The sequence below is a fragment of the Poecilia formosa genome, unplaced genomic scaffold (genome assembly GCF_000485575.1).
Source record: "Poecilia formosa unplaced genomic scaffold, Poecilia_formosa-5.1.2 Scaffold781, whole genome shotgun sequence".
NCBI classification, from domain to species: domain Eukaryota; kingdom Metazoa; phylum Chordata; class Actinopteri; order Cyprinodontiformes; family Poeciliidae; genus Poecilia; species Poecilia formosa.
Window position 1 is genome coordinate 1 of NW_006800720.1, and position 19,794 is coordinate 19,794.

Below are 19,794 nucleotides of genomic sequence, written 5' to 3' on the forward strand. Positions count from 1 at the left end.
AATAGAATAAAGAAAAAGAGAAATTGGGAAATTGATAATATGAAAAATAAATAAATTAAAAATTGGTTTAATGAAAAAGCTAAATTATTTATTTAACAAATTTTTCATTTATTTCACTCATTTACTTCATTTTTTGATTTATTTTACTCATTTTTTATTTATTTAACCCATTTATTTATTTATTTAATTTTGGCGCAAATGGCTCTCCATATGAACTTGTTGCTAAAATTTGATATAAATAAGCTCAATTTACATTAAATAAAATTCAAGTAAAATGTTTGTAAGAACAAAATAGTGGCTAACTTAGTATAAGAAAAAGGGTTAAGAAAGGAAGGAAAAAACATAATTTCTGTTGTGAAAATTATAATTTTATTTAAATTTAGAAACAGATGTTAAAAGCATAGAATATAAAAATGTGAATTTCTAATCCACATTCTGATACATTGGAATTCTTGCACACTGTAATTTTCTTAGATTAATTTTTTTGTACATGCATAAGCTTGATGAGAAGTCAGACATGTTGGAACTCCAACATTACAATTCTTCACTAGACAAGAGGTTTAGAGTGACCAGGTCAAAGTGTCTGTGACTGGTACCCCACACTCCTGGATAACCCCTACAAGGATCCCTGAGGGACAGGGTTGAACATCTTCTCCAAGTCCACAAAACACATGTAGAATGGTTGGGTGAGCTTTCACGCACCCTTCAGAACCCTCTTGAGGGTGTAGAGCTGGTCCAGTGTTCCACAATCAGGACCAAAACCACACTGCTCTTCCTGAATCCGAGGTTCGACTATCCGACAGACCCTCCTCTCCAGGACCCCTGAATAGACCTTGCCAGAGAGGTTTAAGAGTGTCATCCCTCTACAGTTGGAGCACACTCTGCACCTCCTTTTTGAATAGGGAGACCGCTACCCCAGTCTCTCAATCCAGGGGAACTGCCCCTGATGTCCACACAATATTGCAGAGTTGCATCAACCAACACAACCTTACAACATCCAGAGCCTTAAAGAACTTGGGGCAAATCTCATCTACTTCTGGGGCCAAGGACCTCTTTAAGCACCTTGGTGACTCATCGCCAGAGATTAGAAAGCTCGATCCAGAGTCTCTAGGCTCCACTTCCTCAGTGGAAGGCAATGTGGAAGGCGGGATTGAGGAGGCATTCAAAGTATTTTTCTTACTGGCCCACAACATCCTGAGGTGTGGGCAGCAGCACACAATCTCCACTATAAACAGTGTTGGTGCTGTACTGCTTTCCCCTCCTGAGATGCTGGATGGTGGGGAGCAGAATCGCCTTGAAGCCGTGTGGAAGTCTTTCACTTGGCCTCTCCGAACTCTTCCCACACCCAAGTTTTTGCCTCAACAACCACCTGAGCTGAATGCCGCTTGAACTGGTGGTACCCATCAGCTGCTTCTACAGTTCCACAGGCCAAACAGGCCTGATCAGACTCCTTCTTCAGCCTGACAGCATCCCTCACCGAAGGTGTCCACCAGTGGGCTAGAGGGTTGGCGCCACGACAGGCATAGACAACCTTGAAGAAGTGTTAACAGATGCTGAAAAGGTGCCAAGGTTCAGATTTGACAATATACCAAGGGCAAACAGACTCTGCAAGTAGGATGCCCTCTCTACTGCTTTTTAACATGTATACATGTATCATTTAAATAAATTCTGAATATTCGATCCATCCATTGGCTATTTCTTTGCAGGGCTGCAGAGGGCCGATGTCTATCGATAGCAGTTTGTTTTTAACACATTATGTTGGCATGCAAGCAAGATTTTTAAAAAGGGGATAGGTCATGTTCCAGGCTTCTTTAACTCTTCTGTCTTATAACGATCCTCTGGACGACCGCAGAATATATTGCAGTTAGACAGCAGGGTACTGTCCTGTCAGACCATCACGTTCCGAAACAACACAATAAAGACCTTGTAGATGCACACTTGGGGTCAGTTGCAACACTACTGGACCCTGCACTGACCGAGTAAAAAACACAGAGTAAAAATCTTGTGGGGTCTAAATGACTCCATATCTGAAAACTGTGGGAGGTTTAATGATATCTGTAGGTAGATTTCCCCCAGGGACAAACTAGATTGTTTAATGTACTTTTAAAAAGTACTTAAAATTTTTAAAACACGTATAAAAGACTCAAATTACTCAACCGTCAAGGCTGAATGAATGAATGAATGAATGAATGAATGAATGAATAAATAAATAAATAAATAAATAAATGTTTCTCAAAGTCTGAGAACAAGTAGGAATACATAACAAAATAAAAACGTATTTAAAAATAATATTCCATACACCATACCATCCAGCTATGGTACCTGGAAGAGCCCTCGAATCATTCTAAGATCCCACAAGATGTCAGTCCGGTTTCTCGTCAATATGCGAGACTTTAGAGCGATGCGCGCTCCCGCGAGAGGGGATGCAATTTTGGGCAGGCATCCGTTTAAACTAGGGGGTACATTTAAGTGCTTCCCTCAGCTTTAAGAGCTTTCCATCGTGCCCCGTTGGCTGTTCATAGCGTGCACGTTCACGGCTGCGTCGCGCGGCCACGTTGTTTTGCTGTCACGAGCCTTCCGACCGTGAGTGGAAGCTGGTAAATTACAACGGACGCCACACTGAGGTCAACACTTACGACAACAAAAACAGGCAGTACCGCAGATTTCTATCGTTCCGTGGCAAGTTAAAACCTGCCGAGTTATTCGGGTCAGCTGGTTTTGCTGTTTTTGAATGATATAGCTAGCCAGCTAGCTGTTGAACTAGCTTAACGGTCCTCGCGAGTCGAATAAACTTAACATCATTTTTCAGTCGATATTCATACCAACACGCCTGTCTGCTTTCATCTCCAACACCTCCAACTAGTAGACATTTTTAAGCTCAACGACTTGTTCTTCTTGGTGTTGCGCGTCACTTCTAGCCCGAGCGAGGTAAGGTTTGAATGAAATAACGTTAGCTTGTCAGAGCTAGCGGAAACAAGCCAGCTAACAAGGAAAGCGTTAACCTGTCTTGTTGCTGGACTTTTCCTCTCCGTCCAGTGAATCTAGCAAATGCGACTTGGACTAGCCACCGTCAAACATACAATCTGTAGTTGGACAAGTGTTATTTGCCGAATTGTGAGGAGCGACTGGACGTGCAAATTAGTTAGCTCTTTCTGAACGTTAAGTTGGCCATCTTCCACTCCAGTCCTGCGTAAAAGGCTGTCCAGCATCGGCTTGTTTTTCCAGAGAAGGCCGGAGTGAGGAAAGGAATCTGCAAAAATGCCGGCTGTGTCGAAGGGAGATGGAATGCGCGGATTAGCCGTTTTCATCTCGGACATTAGAAACTGTAAGTGGCTTTACTTTGATCTGCTTGCTGATATGTTTCATTTAATCCCGACCGCACAGGTTTACATTCAATTGGTTGGTTTTACGGAGACTCTGTGAAGTGACGTGGTGTCACATTACTCTACATACTATAACTATACTCAAATGTTACTTTAAACGTAACCTTTATACAACCACACCTGTCACTTAATGCGGTCTAATGCTTCAATGCAATTGAAAGGCTCTTGATTTTCTGAGTTTATAAAACATCCGAGTCAGCCTTTTTTTAAGCTATAGGACTGCCGCCTTGAAGCATTAGCAGCCCGTGTCAGGTGCACAGGTCTGTTTTTAGGGAGTGAAGGATTTAAGCACCCCGACATGACCTTTCCCCTCAATTAATTAAGATACACTGCTGAGCTCAACCCGTCACAATTTTATTTAAAAAATCTAATGCATGTTCCAGGACAAAGTATCTATCCACAAAATGTAATTCAGTTTAGTTTATTTAATGCCAGTTCAGAACGAACATGATCTCTAGGCACTTTGCAAAAATAAAAAAAATCAATTCAGTCACATATATCCCATTGATCCTACTTATCAAATAGAACATGTACATGTAAAGTATATCACAAGCTGTTAATTTTTTCCTAAATGATTTCCAAATAAATATTTATTTCTAAACAAAGACATAGGTGATATTTATAATTGCTGTTGGTGTTCTAAAATTGCTTTTAGCATGAGATTAGTCTCATTCAGTTGCGCCCTAATTGCTTTCTGTTTTAAACACAACTAAGTGATATAAAATTCTGGCCTGGACTTGGACATCCCTAGCCTGGTTCAAGCAGTAAGCATTACTGATGTAAACATTAGCCCCTATGTATAATCCATGTTGTTGGAGAAGTCTGTTTGAACTGAGAAATTTCCAAATGATTCATTTCCTACATTATCTTATTTTGAGTTTGATTGAAATGTGTAAATTGGAGCAGCCTGAAGCAATCATGGTAAAAAAAAAAAAAAAAGAGAAAAAGTTAATTCACCCATCAACAAAAACATCCAATTTTTAGAACGTAATGGGTCAGTCGGCAGTCATGAGGAGTGGAGCATAAACTGCGTAATTCTGATTTCCACAGCATTTATCAGAGCTGGAAACATAGTTTCAGGATAATTGAGACAATCGATACTGAATGGAATATTATGAAAAACATGATGAATAGGCCTGTCGCGATAAACGATAAATCAATTAATCAGACGATAAATTAAACCTATCGACCTCATTTTAATTATTGTCTTTATCGTATCTTCCTGCCTTTTTTTCTTAATGTTGATGACACTGAATAAAAAAGGCTCAACTCCGGTGCTCTCCACTTACCCTCTCTTCCTCATTTCCTTAGTCTAATGTCCAGCGCACATTACATGAGTTGTCGCCGACTGTCAGCCTATTTTCAAAACCTGAAAGACGCATTAGCCACAGAAATCCTAGGTATAACGGTTCGATCGGGTTCGTCGTGCCATGTGGTGTCCAGCCACATGGGCACAAAATAACGGCTGCAAGTCCAGTTAACTAATTTTAATATTAGGCATTAATCAATGCTTTACTAGAATCTACCTGTGATGCATGTGGCTAGAGTCAGCGTAAAGTTCTGACTGAATGAAATATAACCTATTTATGTCACGTTGACGAAGAACAGCTGAAAACTTACCGGGTTTATCAACTGCGGTAGCAATTTGGCTCCAACTCCTCCCCTTGTCATTTCTATATTTGCACGAAATAAATAAATATTTATGTTGTTTCCACATATCATCTCCGATGTCCGCTGGACTTCGGGTTGCGCTGTGTCAGCTGTTTGGGATTCCCCTCCATAATTTCCCCTCAGAAAGCAGGAAGAGAATCCGGCTTTCTGATTGGCTACCTGTCACATTCAGCGTTTAGCTCCCAGTCGGGGAAAACCCCTGATTTATTTCGGAGCGGCCACGAAGCTCTACCGTAACACACCACACACTGCAGGATGATCGGTTAGATCGGCCAACGATCTAAGATTGTCATAAGGGGAAAACGGGCAAAAAATGGTGTAGTGTGAACTATTGCATTGCGGATGTGCCCGTTTTTTCTATTTAAATCTAGAGATTACTGAAGGGCAATACAGACTTCATAATCTGCACTCTTTTGGTTGAATGCACTATTTATTGTTTAGTTTTTATTCAAGTACGTTTTTTTGTTAATGGAGACTGAGAATCCATTTTATTTTTGTTTTTGGTTGTTTTATTTAGTTTATCAGTTCCAGTGTTATGTGTTATTTTGAAAATAAGGTGTATCAGGAAATTGCATGTATTTTTAGTCATTTCCATTAAATCGGTGTCAAAAGGTCTTGAAGCAATATTATCGTTTATCGCAATAATTTTTTTAGACAATCGTCCAGCAAAATTTGTTATCGTGACAGGCCTAATGATGAATAATAACTATTTCAAGCAGCATTGTTGTAATTATGTGCAGTAGTTTATTATGAAATTACATTTCAAACAGCAATTGCTCGTTGTTTTCTGCATTATCCCTGGTTCTCTTTAGTGATTTCTTGATGTCCCTGAATAGTCTCCTTATCCATGAATTTATCTAGACATTGCCATTTGTTTTCATTTATTTTCCTTGTGCATTGATTTGCTATTGTCTGACTTTTGTAAAATATTATATTTATATATATATATATATATATATATTTCAGATTAAACATAGTAATAGTTTGTTTTTGCTAGGTTATTTCTTTGCAAACCAAGGCTCAGAATTTTTATAAAATAAGCTAAAATGTCTCTAAGCAATCTGATTTCTCCTTATCTTCAACACTGTTTTTGCCAAAGGCATATTTTGGGAGGCTCTTAGTGGCTTTTGCGCAACAGTGTACCTGCTTATTATTTACCTTACATTGGCTCTTTGACTTAGCTAAGGTTGTTGACTCCTGTCATTGGGATTTTTGATTAACTGTGGGAAATAGAAACATGACTTTGATGTTCTGAGGCTTGTTCTCTTGTAAAATGTTATGAAAAACATTGTCATTGAATCACAGTTGTTCAGTAAATAAGATGCCCTGAAACTTATCTGAAGCCTGACTTAGATTGACTTATACTGAGGCTAAGGGCTGGTAAGCTAGCAGATTTAAAGTGAACATTTGTTGTGATAATACTGATACAAATAGTATTTTGACTGAAATTCCCAAGTAACCATTTGTGAAACTGGTGTACTAGTTTTACAGAGAAAACACATCGTGTTCTTTTTATAGCTGAAAAAATAAGAACCTCACACACTGGGCACCACTGTCAGCTAGTATAGCTGTGACACCCATTGTTATATTTTGGAGGGATTTCAAATGTAAAGCCCCAGAATGCAGTGGTTCTTAACCTTTTTTGAGGCACCGAACCCCCCAGTTTCATACACGCATTCACCGAACCCTTCTTATTCCCCACCCCCCACCCCCTGCAGACACACAAAATAGTTTATGGTATTCTGATTTAGTAATGTAATTATATTAGCTGCGTTACCACCCCCACGCCACTACAGGCAGTAGCAACCCCGAAAAGATGCGACTAAGGAGCAGATTTAGAAGTACACTGAAAGCTACAGAATTTGGTAAAAACTGAGCTTTGCTGAAGTAATTAAAGACACAAGTTCAAATCCATGCTGAGAGTGAAACTCCTTCAATCAAGGCTCCTCCGCAGCTCTGATTGGCTCAGCAATGTAATGTGATCTTCTGCAGCAAGTGATGGCAAAGCGGGGAGCGTCATCACGACTTTACACAGTGTGTCTTTACCTCCGCGGCAGAGGGTCTGCCGAACCCCTGAGACCGACTCACCGAACCCCTGGGGTTTGATCAAACCCAGGTTAAGAACCACTGTGCTAGGGGCATTATCCCTTAGCATTCTGGGGCTAGAGGCTAGCATTCTGGGGGTAGCCCATAGCCCCAGAATGCTATGTATGTTTATATATTTATGCATAGGGGTATTCTGGGGCCCCTAGCCCCTGAATGCTAGGGGAAAATGCTCCTAGCATTCTGGGACTAGCATCCCAGCTTTCACATTCTGGGATGTATTCTGCATTTTCTGTAATTTTAAAAACTGGTCACTTTCTGCTCAAGAAGTGATGATTTAAAATGTTTTAGCTTTTTTTTCTTGAATGTAAGAGATTTAATTTAAACCAGATTACTCATGGCTACCTTGCTGATAATGAAACTACATTTTTCTGTCTCTCAGGTAAGAGCAAGGAGGCTGAAATCAAACGGATAAATAAGGAGCTTGCCAACATCCGCTCGAAGTTCAAAGGTGACAAGGCTCTGGATGGTTACAGTAAGAAGAAATATGTCTGCAAGCTGCTCTTCATCTTCCTGCTGGGCCATGATATTGATTTTGGACACATGGAGGCAGTCAATTTACTTAGTTCCAACAAGTACACAGAGAAACAGATCGTAAGTCCTTTGTTGTTGTTTTCTTATCATTTTGACATCAAGAGCAGAGATTTTAAATTGCACAGAAGGACTAAAGCCCTAGAATGGTGTGGCTGCAAGGAAGTTTTATGTTTTTCACCAGCATAAAGTTAAAACTTTTCTGTGGAAACATTTTATTTAAGAATGAATTTAGTAATTTTTATGAAAAGTTGGTTACAATTTGATGTTTAGTTGTGATAGTCATTGTGAAGAAACCTTAACAACTGCAGTTTTTTTTACACCAAATTAATGATTGGTGATTGAGATACATAAGCAACACATAATGTGGTTTGTGCTCAAATGTACAAGTTAAACTGCTTGTCTGTGGCCATTTCCTAATTTGGTTCTGGACAGTTTTCTCAGGAACAGGAAATGTTGAGTAGGCAGAAAAAGGATGAGTCACCCTCCATCTTATTGGTGGATTGGGTTTTGTCCACCATAGTAAATTACTGTTCAGACAAATTTCTTTTAGATCCTTTTCAGGAAATGTGGAAACCATCCATGCATTATAAACAATATTATTGAAGGACAAAACTAGTACTTGGAAATTTTAATTGATGTATCAATATTTTTTTTAAGTAAAGGGATTACAAAAGATAATCCATCTGTCTTTATTAGTTGTTTTTACTAAGAACACTTTTGGGTTAAAGTGTTCTAGCACAAAAGTGTTAACTTTTGGGTTAGAACACAAAAGTAAGAAATGCAAAGAGCATTTCATCTCTTTGCATGAAATGCTATTATTAGCTCTGTGTAGCCGCAGCCAGGTTTTAATACTATTATTAATTTTTGTTGTCTGCTATGGTGGGACAAGCAAATTTACCTCCCCTTTGGGGATAAATAAAGTATTATCTTATTAATAAAAACTCAAAAATTCATAATGGCTACCAAAGAAAATAAGCAATTAAATGACTTACTTTCAAAAACATGATTACCATTTGCATAAAGTTTTTTGTAGGAGAAAAGTATCTTAACATGAATTTGTAAAAATTTATTTATACTTCTGTCTAAATTGGGCTTACTGATCAAATATGAGATTTCAAAGTGCAAATGACCAAGTGCATCAATGATTTCTACATTGTAGTCCATGGGCCAGATGGCCCTGAGATTTTGGTCCTTCTCAGGGTGGCAAAGTCTGCCCATATTTTTTTTTAAATGATGCATGTCTCTAGACAATATTTTGGTATGGTAGCCCTTCCAAAGTAGCTGAGTCATTAGCTGTGTCCGAATTCAGGGTCTGCATCCTTCGAAGGATGGATTTGTAGGCCGAATACGTCATAGCGTGGCGACAAGGCCTGTCCGAATTCATAGACTCCTTCAAATGCATCCTTCAAATGCATCCTTCTTTTCCCCAGATTTGAAAGATGGGTCCGGTGTATCCTTCATGGCCCACGGTATCCCATAATTCATTGCGGGTTCCAACTGGGCATTCAGGCAGAGCGTCAATGGCGATGAATAGCGACAAATTATTTAGCAATGTAACACTTGAAATGACACAATGTGATTTGGTACAACATTTTTAGGCGAGAATGCAAGTGTGTAAATCTCAGTTAACTGATCGGTTCATCAATACATCACCTAATTGCAATATTGCTCTGACATTTTCGGACCTGTCTGCTACCGCTGCGTTAACAGCCAGCTCCCTTCGCCAGCTGTCAGCTGGCTGGGCGCTCCAGGTTCGGTATACCGAGAGAAAACACCTAACTCCTGGCACATTGTTATAAAAACTCCCGCTAGCTTTCCCCAATGAGTGGGAGTTAAACACCGATATTATTCAGACAGGTCTGGTTGAAAAATGTTTGGTTTATAAAGTATTTCAAAGCAGAGCACATCGGTTTGATTTAATTAAAGTTAAGCTTTCCAACATAATAGGTTTATTTAACCGTAATGTCCTATCTGCGATGTGGAAAGTATTATGTCTAGAGACATGTATCATTTAAAAAAATATGAACAGACTTTGCCACCCTGAGAGAGACCAAAAAATGGTCTGGCCCATGGACTAAATCAACTAATTTAGTAATCACTTAATTAACTTGAGTTTACAGACTCAAGAAGAAGTGAGCTTGCTAAAATATTAACACAGTCAGATCAGTAATTAAGCCAGCACTGTAGAAAATACATTTACATTTTGTATTTAAGATTAAAAAAAAAAAAAAAAAATATATATATATATATATATATATATATATATATATATATATATAAACACCCTGTCTGGAAATACAATTTAGTCGAAACCCAAGTGGCAGCTTTAGCTTCACCTGGTTCACATTCACTAAATGAATGCTGAATCACATTTTATGCAATGATATATTTATGTTCCTTTAAATTAGAAAATGACCATTTGTGTATTTCTTTTCATTTCTAATATTGTATTTAAAAAAACTTAAATGGTGAAATGAAAAATCTGCCATTTTTTAAAATTATTTATCAGAATAATCAATTTACTAAAATAATTTATTAGTTGCAGCCCTAAACTTGAATGGTCATCTGCTGTGTCTCTCTCTCCAGGGCTATCTGTTTATCTCAGTGCTGGTGAACAGCAACAGTGAGCTGATTCGTTTAATCAATAACGCCATCAAGAATGACCTGTCTAGCCGTAATCCAACCTTCATGTGCCTGGCACTTCACTGCATCGCCAATGTGGGCAGCCGGGAGATGGCTGAGGCCTTTGCCAGTGAGATCCCTCGCATCTTGGTGGCTGGGTGAGTCTGGTTAAGGGTGGGATATGGGAGGAAGCTGAAATAAACTGAAACGTTTGGTTGTCATAGTACAATCGACTTTTTTGAGATTTACATGATGTTATGATGTTGTTCCTCATCAAAAACGCATCTGGTTGATTCTTTAGGTGCGCCTAAAAGCCTTACATTGGGCCTCTGTCTTTTTAAAGAGACAGAGGCCCAATTTAAAGACATTAAACTACAAAGTCAAAGGTGGAGTTCTTTCTGTAGACATACTGATGTGGATCCACAGTGACATCAATGGAGCCTTTAATGTGGGTCATGACCCACATTAAAGAGGCTAAAGAGGCTAGTCATGACTAGCCTCTTGAAGCACTTCATGACTACTGATGTTGAGGTCAGTAGTTACTCAGGCCTGTCACTGTGGAGCACTTGGGCACAGAGACAATAGTGGTAGTCTTCATGCAGGTGGGGACTGAAACCAGTGACAGTGAGGTGTTGAAGATGTCCACCAACACCTCAGACAGCTGATGTGCTTAGTCCCTCAGTACCCGCCCTGGGATGTAGTCAGGGCCTGCAGCCTTATGGGAGTTGATTCCCTGGAGGTTCTTCCTCACATCTGCTGTGGTCACACAGAGGGGCGTGTCATCAGGTGCTGAGAGGGTGTTGGGATCCTCAAAGTGGGCATAGAACTTATCGAGTGCATCTGGCAGTGAGGGGTCCCTTAAGCATTGTGCATCCCTGATGTAGTTTGTGATGGGCTTGATGCCCTTCCATATTTGCCGGGAGTCGTGGGTGGTGAAGTGACCTTGAATTAAACAAAATGTCTGGATCCCAGTTTCAGACCTTAGAAGAACAGAGTGGTGGATCCTTTAGGAGTCAGGTGGCTTAGAAGAAGTAAAGGCTGAGATGTGAGCACTAAGAAGAGAAGACTGAGGAGAACATGTTCATTCATTCATCCATAAATTTGAGAAACTCATGTCCAGACATTTCTTCATAGGTGTTTTGTGACTGCAATGAAAGAATGGGAAAGCGGGGTAGAGGGGAGGAGGGGTTGATGTTTTGTCAGTTTGTTTTGGAATAGTTTATTCCTGATACGTGGAGGGTTGCATCCTAATTGGATGTCCTTGAGGCTCTTTTTGTGAAGCAGTGATCACATTGTTCTTGTTGTAAAATGAAAAGGGTTTTCAGTGAGTACCGTATTTTCCGGACTATAAGGCGCACCTAAAAGCCTTACATTTTCTCAAAAATCAGCAGTGTGCCTTATAATCCAGTGCGTCTTATGTGTGCACTGAATTCCAAAATCTGTCCCTGACACAGAGACATAAAGTGTACAGTACGTACGCCAGCAGCGATAAACCAATCAGAGAATTGTTGTCCGAGTTCTGCAGCATACGCCTCCGGTAAAAACCAAATAGGTTTTTCCACGCATCACCGTCCCTGTTCATCTGCGACTCCATGCGCACCCATCTCACTGCTACTGTGAAAAAGGGAAGTGAAGCAAACTAATTCGGAGCTTGCCGTCATTCCGGGAGGATTAACAAAAGAACTCCAACCGCTGGACATTGGTATAAACAGGACATTCAAACAGAAGTTGTGAGCGGCGTGGGAGCGATGGATGACAGAACACACGTGTAAACACAGGTTTACTAAAACGGGGAGGCAGCGCCGGGCGAGTTACGCCACCATTTGTAAATTTATTGTGGACCCCTAGGCTAATGTATCTGCCTTAACTGTTGTCTGACCTTTCGCAAAAGCCGGCATCATTGCTGAACAGCCACCTGGCAACGAGTCTAACTCCGACAATGATGAGAGGGAACCTGGCATGTTTGATGGCGAAATTGCCCAGCTGATCAATTCAGATACAGAAGAGGAGGATTTTGATGGATTTGTGGAAGAAGAAGAAAAAATGACTTGAGTGTATTGTTACATAGTTGGATAAAGTTCAACTAAACTTACCGTTTTATTTTTATTTATTTTTTTTTGGTTGACTGTATGTTTTAGCATGCGTCTTATAATCCACCACGCCTTATGTATGGGTTAAAGACAGAAATGGACGCCATAATTGAGAGTGTGCCTTATAATCTGGTACGCCTTATGGTCCAGAAAATACGGTAGCTTTATCCCCTGTTTTTTTAAGATGGTGTCCGCCTCTTCCAAAGAGGTGAAAACACTGCCAAAAAATCCTGTGGTTATGGAAGATGGTCACTTCGCTGACAGAGCACGCTTTTTTCAGTTGTTTGTTTATGATGAGCAATCTGTAGTAATTTTTGTCTCCCCATTGAGTTGATGAAGTTGGACCACTGAGAAACATCTTCTTTTAGATTTCCGATAGTGTTCAGAAGAGTGATAGTCCTTTTTCAGAATCTCTGATCTTTGTTTTGCCAGATCATTAGTACCAATATGTAGAACTAGAGTCAATATTTGGCTGATCAGTGGCTAGAGAGAGTATTTTCTCTGTTATATCAGACACTGTGTCATTGGGGAAGAAAATTGCTCTCGTCGTCTTAGCATTGCAAAAATAACTCATTACATTTACTGCCTCATTTCCAACAATGAGCACTTTTGGCATTTGTTTCGTTTTCTTGGTGTTCACTTTGTGGGGTGGATGTGCTGATTTTGCATCAAACCTGTTGTTTGAAGGCGAGGTTTCCCTCAGAGGTAAAGCAAGGTAATTTCATTTATATAGCACATTTTCAGCAACAGTGCAATTCAAAGTGCTTTATATGAATTAGATGAAATACAAACAAAATAAAAGAAAAGCAAGAGAAAAATAAAAGTACACTACATATTGGTTTCAACTGGTACCGGCCTGTTCCATCATCCGCCAGACTATTGTTACAAGCGTAGTGTCCATGAAATCAGTGTAGCTTAGCCTAGCACCGAATATCAGCCATGACAAGGAACGGCAGGTGGGACTTCCTTCAGAGGTCCGCTCACCCTGTGGGCCACACTAATGTTATACTTTCAAATCACGGTGGGGGCCACGAGATGTCGTCCTGTGGCCGCAATTGGCTCGCGGGCCGCGAGAATGAGACTTCTGGTCTAGATGAAGGGTTTTCCCTGTTGGTTGTCTCGTCAGATTCGAAGTGAGACTTTTTTTTTTCTAGCTTAACTCCCAGAGAGTTCAGGTTGAGCTGTTTGGTGTGGGGCATGCGAGTTCTCAGTTGATTTGAGGAAGAGTTGTTTCATTTCCACAGGCAGCATTTACCTCAAAGTTCACCTCCAGCTGTTGAATCTTCATTTCTATTGACTACAGACATTGTGTAATGCTGAGCTGGTCGTTGTTTTGAGTCCTTAGTAGAGTTGAACCTATGTTGACCTTGGTATTCCTCTGCGAAATCTGAATCTTTATTTCTGCCGATTGGAGTCTTTGTATTATACTGCTAATGTCCCCAGAGTTGGCCAGAGGTATCTTGCCTTGGTTCAGCTTGGAAGTGGACAAAGTAGAAATAAAAATAAAAGCCTTCCACAGTCCTTAGGTTTGAAGTAGTCCAGTTATGATGTTGACAGTGTAAGTATAATTTTAAAAACTGTGACTTTAAAATAACACGCAGGCAAAGTTATCAGTAAGGACAAAGGAGAGCAGGATATGCCATTCCTCCTTCAGCTAATGATCTGCTGTGAAAACCCATTTATCTGATTTATTTGTGTACTTTGTATTTGTGAACCAAAGGGACACGATGGACAGCGTTAAGCAATCAGCTGCCTTGTGTTTGCTACGCCTCTATAAGACATCGCCTGACTTGGTGTTGATGGGTGAATGGACATCACGTGTGGTGCACCTGCTCAACGACCAACACATGGTAAGAGCTGAGATGCAGGTTGCATCAAAATGAGCTGTTGACACTAATTGGTCACTAAATTTGTGAGCTCTTTGTGATGCAGGGTGTTGTGACAGCAGCAATCTCTCTCATCACCTGTTTGAGCCAGAAGAATCCAGATGAGTTCAAGACATGCGTTTCTTTGGCTGTGTCCCGACTCAGCCGGGTGAGTGTGGCAACAAAACACTTTGTGGGTTTTAATTTCTGTAAATGCTGTTCATTTCCAAGCATTATTTTTGATGAAAGTTCAGATCTGTATTCCATGATCACTTACATTTATCATGGACAATTTTTTGTTATAAGAATTTTGATTTATCATTGTCACAATAAATGTCAGTTAATGTAAAAAAAAAAAAAAAAAACTAAAATGTGTTTGTTTTTTTGTTTTTTTCCTTTGGGTTCTTCACAAGCATCAAAAAATATAAGTACATTCAAAAATATGAAATGAGAGCTGATTACAAATAAGACTTTTCTACAGCACTACGTGGTGCTATGAATGGTGTTGCCTAAAAAGATGTAATACATTATCATTTATATCTCTATCAAAATAGTAGCTATTATAAAATATTGTGATCAAATGTTAAGATCATATCACTCACTCATATTCCACAGCCAGAATTTTTTTCATTAATTTTTCAGAGATGTTTATTTTAATATCAACTAATGGTCTTTTTTTTTCTTTAAAAGCATTTTGGAAACATTTTAATTGATGGGGTGTGCATAAGACTGATATGACACCGTCATAAACATGACATAAGAGTCATGAACAGGAAGAAGTCTTTATGAATGTTTACAACTGTTGTCTTGAAGTGTCATTTGGTAAATGACACTATTAATGCAAAGTTACACTTTGCATTAATGCAAAGTGTAACTTTGCATTAAAAGTCCATTAAAAAAGTGTCAACTTTGCATTCAGAGTGTCACTATATACCGAATGACATAAGTCATAAACATCCACGAGGACTCCTTCATGTTTGACAGCTGTTATGTCATGTTTATGACAGTGTCATGTCAGGTTTACGCTCACCTCGTCAAATAAAGTGTTTCCAGAATTTTATTGGCCAGGGGATATATCACTCTATCTACTTCGACAAAGATAGCTCGTGACTGTATAAGCAGCTCTCGATAAAAGGTTGTTTGTTGCTAAAGTCTTAATAGAGTTTTTGTTTTTTTTGTTTTTTTTTTAATTAATATTTTTATTAGAAGAGAACAAGACATTACAGGCAAAATCTTTACTCTTAACATAGGTCATAAGAATATCTTATGACCTATGATACACACCTTCTTTATGGCATCGATAGAAACGAACAGGATACAGGTATAGAAGAGGTAAAAAGTACATAACTGACAAAAGGCATACAATTTACCTCCTATGAGTATTTTTCTTTTTCTTAAGTGAACAAGACACAAGAACAAACCTAGTAAAAAAATAAATAAAAATAAATAAATAAATAATGAAAACAGAGGGGGAAAAAAAAAGAAGGGGGAAAGGGTGGAATGGGGTGTAGCACTCAATCCTGGGGAAGAGACTGAAGAGAGTGAAAGAATGTCATGAAAGGGCACCATAAGTTATAAAATTTGGCTGAGTTGCCTTTCACTGAATATCTAATTCTCTCCAATTTTAGAAAAGACATGGTGTATTTTAGCCACTGATTGCTAGAGGGTGGTTTAGTTAGTTTCCAGTGGAAAAGAAGACGGCGTCTTGCCAATAAGGAAGTAAATGCTAAGACGTCCAATTGATTGGAAGTGAACTGTTTGTAGTTAACTGGAAGCCCAAATATGGCAACATGGAGAGAAGGTTTAATAACCACTGAAAGTATCTTTGACATTGTAACAAAGTAGGTCTGCCAAAAACTATGAAGTGATGAACAGGAATAAAACATGTGAGTTAAATTACAGGTAGGCGCACGACATTTCTCACAAATGTCAGAAACGGAGAAAAATTGCGACAATCGATTTTTAGAGAGATGAGCCCTGAAGAAAACTTCAAACTGTATAAGAGAAAGTCGAGCACAGATTGAGCTTGAATTAATTTTCTTAAGAGCATTATTCCACCAATCCTCTCCCAAATTTAGACCAAGTTCGAGTTCCCAAGCAGCCTTAATCTTAGTAATGGGTGAAGAATTAAAAGACAGAATTTCATTGTAGACTTTAGCGATATATGACCTTTGAAGAGGATCCCAACTCAAACAACTCCCAGTACAGGTTTGGTGGCCTAGAAGGAAAACCGGGAAACAGAGCCCTGGCACAGTATCTAATTTGAAAGTACCGGAATAGATGAGAAGGGGGGAGATTAAATTCTGATGCAAGGTCTGTAAAGCTGCGAAAAATACCTTCTTTGTAAAAATCCTTAAAACATGACAGCCCTTTATTATCCCATGACAAAAAGGCGGGATCTGTGAGTGCTGGTTGAAACAAGGGGTTCCTCTTAAAGGAGCAAGTGTAGATGCTGAGTTGAGTTTGAAATGCCTCCTAAACTGGCACCAAATTTTTAAGACGGAGCGAACTACTGGATTGTTCGTAAAGCCAGAGGGGTTGGATGTAATGGGGGAAGTGAGAAGAGCAATTGGTGAGGATTGGGAGCATGATTTTGCTTCCAACTTGCACCATGGGAAGTTCAGGGATCCAAACCAAAATGAAATTTTGTGGATATGGGCCCCCCAATAATACAGCAGGAAGTTTGGAAGTGACAAACCACAGCTGAATTTGCATCTATGAAGAGTGGATTTGCAGATTCTGGGTGATTTACCACACAATAGGAAGCCAGAAATAACTTGATCCAACATTTTAAAGAAATGTTTCGGCAGAAACAGTGGAAGACTATTGAACAAAAACAAGAATTTAGGTAAAACATTCATTTTAATTGCATTGATTCTACCTATAAGTGAAAGAGGTAAACTATTCCATCTTTGGAGGTCCAATTTAATTTTAGAAATGAAAGGCAAAAAGTTAGCAGCAAAAAGAGAGCTTAATGACCTTGTTACACTGACACCCAGGTACTTAAAACCAGAGCAGCTCAACTTAAACGGAATGTCAGTGTGAAAGCTTTAATGCAGCTGCGTTGATAGGGTAGCATTCACTTTTAGCAATATTTACTCTGTAACCAGAAAAAGATCCAAATCTTTGAAAAGCAGATAAAATTGACGAGATGGAAAGACTAGGGTTTGAAACGTACAGCAATAAATCGTCAGCATAAAGAGATAGTTTGAATTCTGTACCTAATCGGGAAATTCCGGTGAAAGTGTTACCTCTAACACTTTCACCTTAAAAAGATTGAGAGAGGCTCTATAGCCAGAGCAAACAATAAAGGGGATAACGGGCATCCCTGTCTAGTGCCGCGGAAAAGTCTGAAAAAACTGGATTGAATACCATTGGAGGAGACACTAGCATGAGGGGAAACATAAAAGAGATGTATACAAGAAATGAATGCATCACCCAGTCAAAATTTCTTTAAAACTGCAAATAAGTAATCCCATTCAACTCTGTCAAACGCTTTCTCAGCGTCGACCGAGATCACAACTTCAGGTATTTCAGTGGAGGTTTTAGAGTAAATAATGTTCAGGAGTGTACGGACATTAAAGAAGAGTTGCCTCCCCTTAACAAATCCAGTTTGCTCATGTGAAACAATAGTTGGTACTATACTTTCCAGACGACAAGCCAAAGCCTTAGCAAGGATCTTAGCGTCTACATTTATTAAAGAGACAGGTCTGTATGAGCTACAAATATTGGGATCTTTATCCTTTTTTTAAGAGGAGACAAATAGAGGCTTGTGTTAAAGTATGAGGGAGACTGCCCTTTTGTAGTGACTCTTTGTATACCGCATGGAGTATTGGGGATAGCTTGTCCTGGAATTTTTTTAAAAATTCAACAGGGAATCCATCCGGACCGGGAGCTTTGTTACTTTGCATGCTTTTCATGGCAGCAACAATCTCCTCTATGGTTAAAGGCAAGTCAAGTTCCTTAGCAACATTTGGGTTTATCACAGGGAAGTTGAGGCTGTCAAGGAACTGATTCATTTCAGTAGGATTAGCTGGAAATTCAGATTTAAATAACACAGAATAAAAAGACTGAAAAACTGAATTAATAGTAGTAGGATCCTGATGCAGAGTGCCTGACAAGTCCATAATCTGTGGGATCATATGCGAAGCTGCCCGACGACGAAGCTGGTGAGCGAGAAGTCGGCTAGCCTTATCACCATGTTCAAAATAAGTAGAGCGTGACCGTAAGAGAAGTCGCTCTGCATCATTGGTGGTAAGATCAAATTCAGTCTGTAAGTCAACCCGTTGTTTAATTAAACCTGGTGAGGGGGAAATAGCAATTTGCTGATCCAGATTAGTAATATCAGTACTAAGTTCTAGCAATTTCGCTTTGCGAATCTTATTCAAGTGGGCGGAATATGAGATGATTTGTCCTCGTAAAAACGCTTTTAATGATTCCCAAAGTAAAGAATATGAAATTGGATTACTCTCATTTTGATTTAGAACAATGAAATCATCAATTTGAGCTGCGATAAATGTGTTGAACCTTTCATCTGAAAGAAGTAGAGGGTTGAGTCTCCAAGGTGTGACATACCGATGTTGAAAAGCAAACTTAATATCTAATGAAAGAGGGGCATGATCAGAAATGACAATAGGGTGATAATCAACAGAACATTTGGAATTAATTTAGAGTCAACAAAAAAATAATCAATACGAGAGAAAGACTGATGCAAGTGGGAAAAAGAAAATTTCTTGGATTGGGGATTATAAAATCTCCAAGGATCAACGCATCCATTCTTTGACATGAAATCTGAGAGTGATCTAGACATTAATGTAGGGACCAAACTGCGTGGGGCAGACCTATCTAATTTGGGATCGATGACACAATTCATATCCCCGCCTACTATAAGGAGATTATTATCTAAAGAAGGAAGAGATTCAAAAAGCTTATTCATAAAGTTAGGGTCATCAAAGTTGGGGGCATATATATTCACTAACAGAATTGGGACATGGAATAATTTACCAATAACAATTAAGTATCTACCATTTTTATCCGAAATAATTTTAGAAGCTGAAAACTGAATTGATTTGCTAACTAAAATAGCAACCCCCCTGGCTTTAGAGTTGAAATTTGAATGAAATACATCAGAAACCCAGGGACATTTTAGTCTGACCTGATCTTTGGTGCGTATATGGGTTTTTGCTGTAAAAACACCAGGTCAGCTTTAAGATGTTTCAAATGGGCAAAAATCCTTGATCTCTTAAGTGGGCTCCCCATACCTTTGATGTTCCAGCTCAAAAATCTCACAGAAGACCCTGTTTGTGGGATGTTCACATTATCTTTAGTAGACATGTTTCAAGATGATTGCAAAGGTAGAGACAGGAAAACTGAGTATGGTGTACCGACCCCCACCACCACAAAAAAAAGGGAACCCTGACAAATAGAACGACCCCCCCCCCCACACCACCCCCGCAGCACTTACAACGACCCCATCCCCAAACAATGGGGAACCCAGGGCACACCCCAAAAGGAATCAAATCCCTA

General features: G+C 39.3%; 1 protein-coding gene across 3 annotated transcripts in view; it reads left to right on the forward strand.

Annotated features, from left to right (window-relative positions):
• The first annotated feature begins 2,515 nt into the window (after nucleotides 1–2,515).
• Nucleotides 2,516–19,794, forward strand: part of ap2a1 (adaptor related protein complex 2 subunit alpha 1) — a 44,111-nt gene continuing 26,832 nt past the window's right edge. For 2 of the 3 annotated variants that reach the window (XM_007543186.2, XM_007543187.2), the window contains exons 1-5: nucleotides 2,516–3,325; nucleotides 7,540–7,751; nucleotides 10,278–10,471; nucleotides 14,124–14,253; nucleotides 14,336–14,437. In XM_007543186.2, coding sequence (XP_007543248.1) covers nucleotides 3,259–3,325; nucleotides 7,540–7,751; nucleotides 10,278–10,471; nucleotides 14,124–14,253; nucleotides 14,336–14,437 — 705 coding nt within the window. In that variant the 5' untranslated portion in view covers nucleotides 2,516–3,258. The remainder of the gene's footprint in view (nucleotides 3,326–7,539; nucleotides 7,752–10,277; nucleotides 10,472–14,123; nucleotides 14,254–14,335; nucleotides 14,438–19,794) is intronic. The other variant, XM_007543184.2, reaches the window with a different exon arrangement.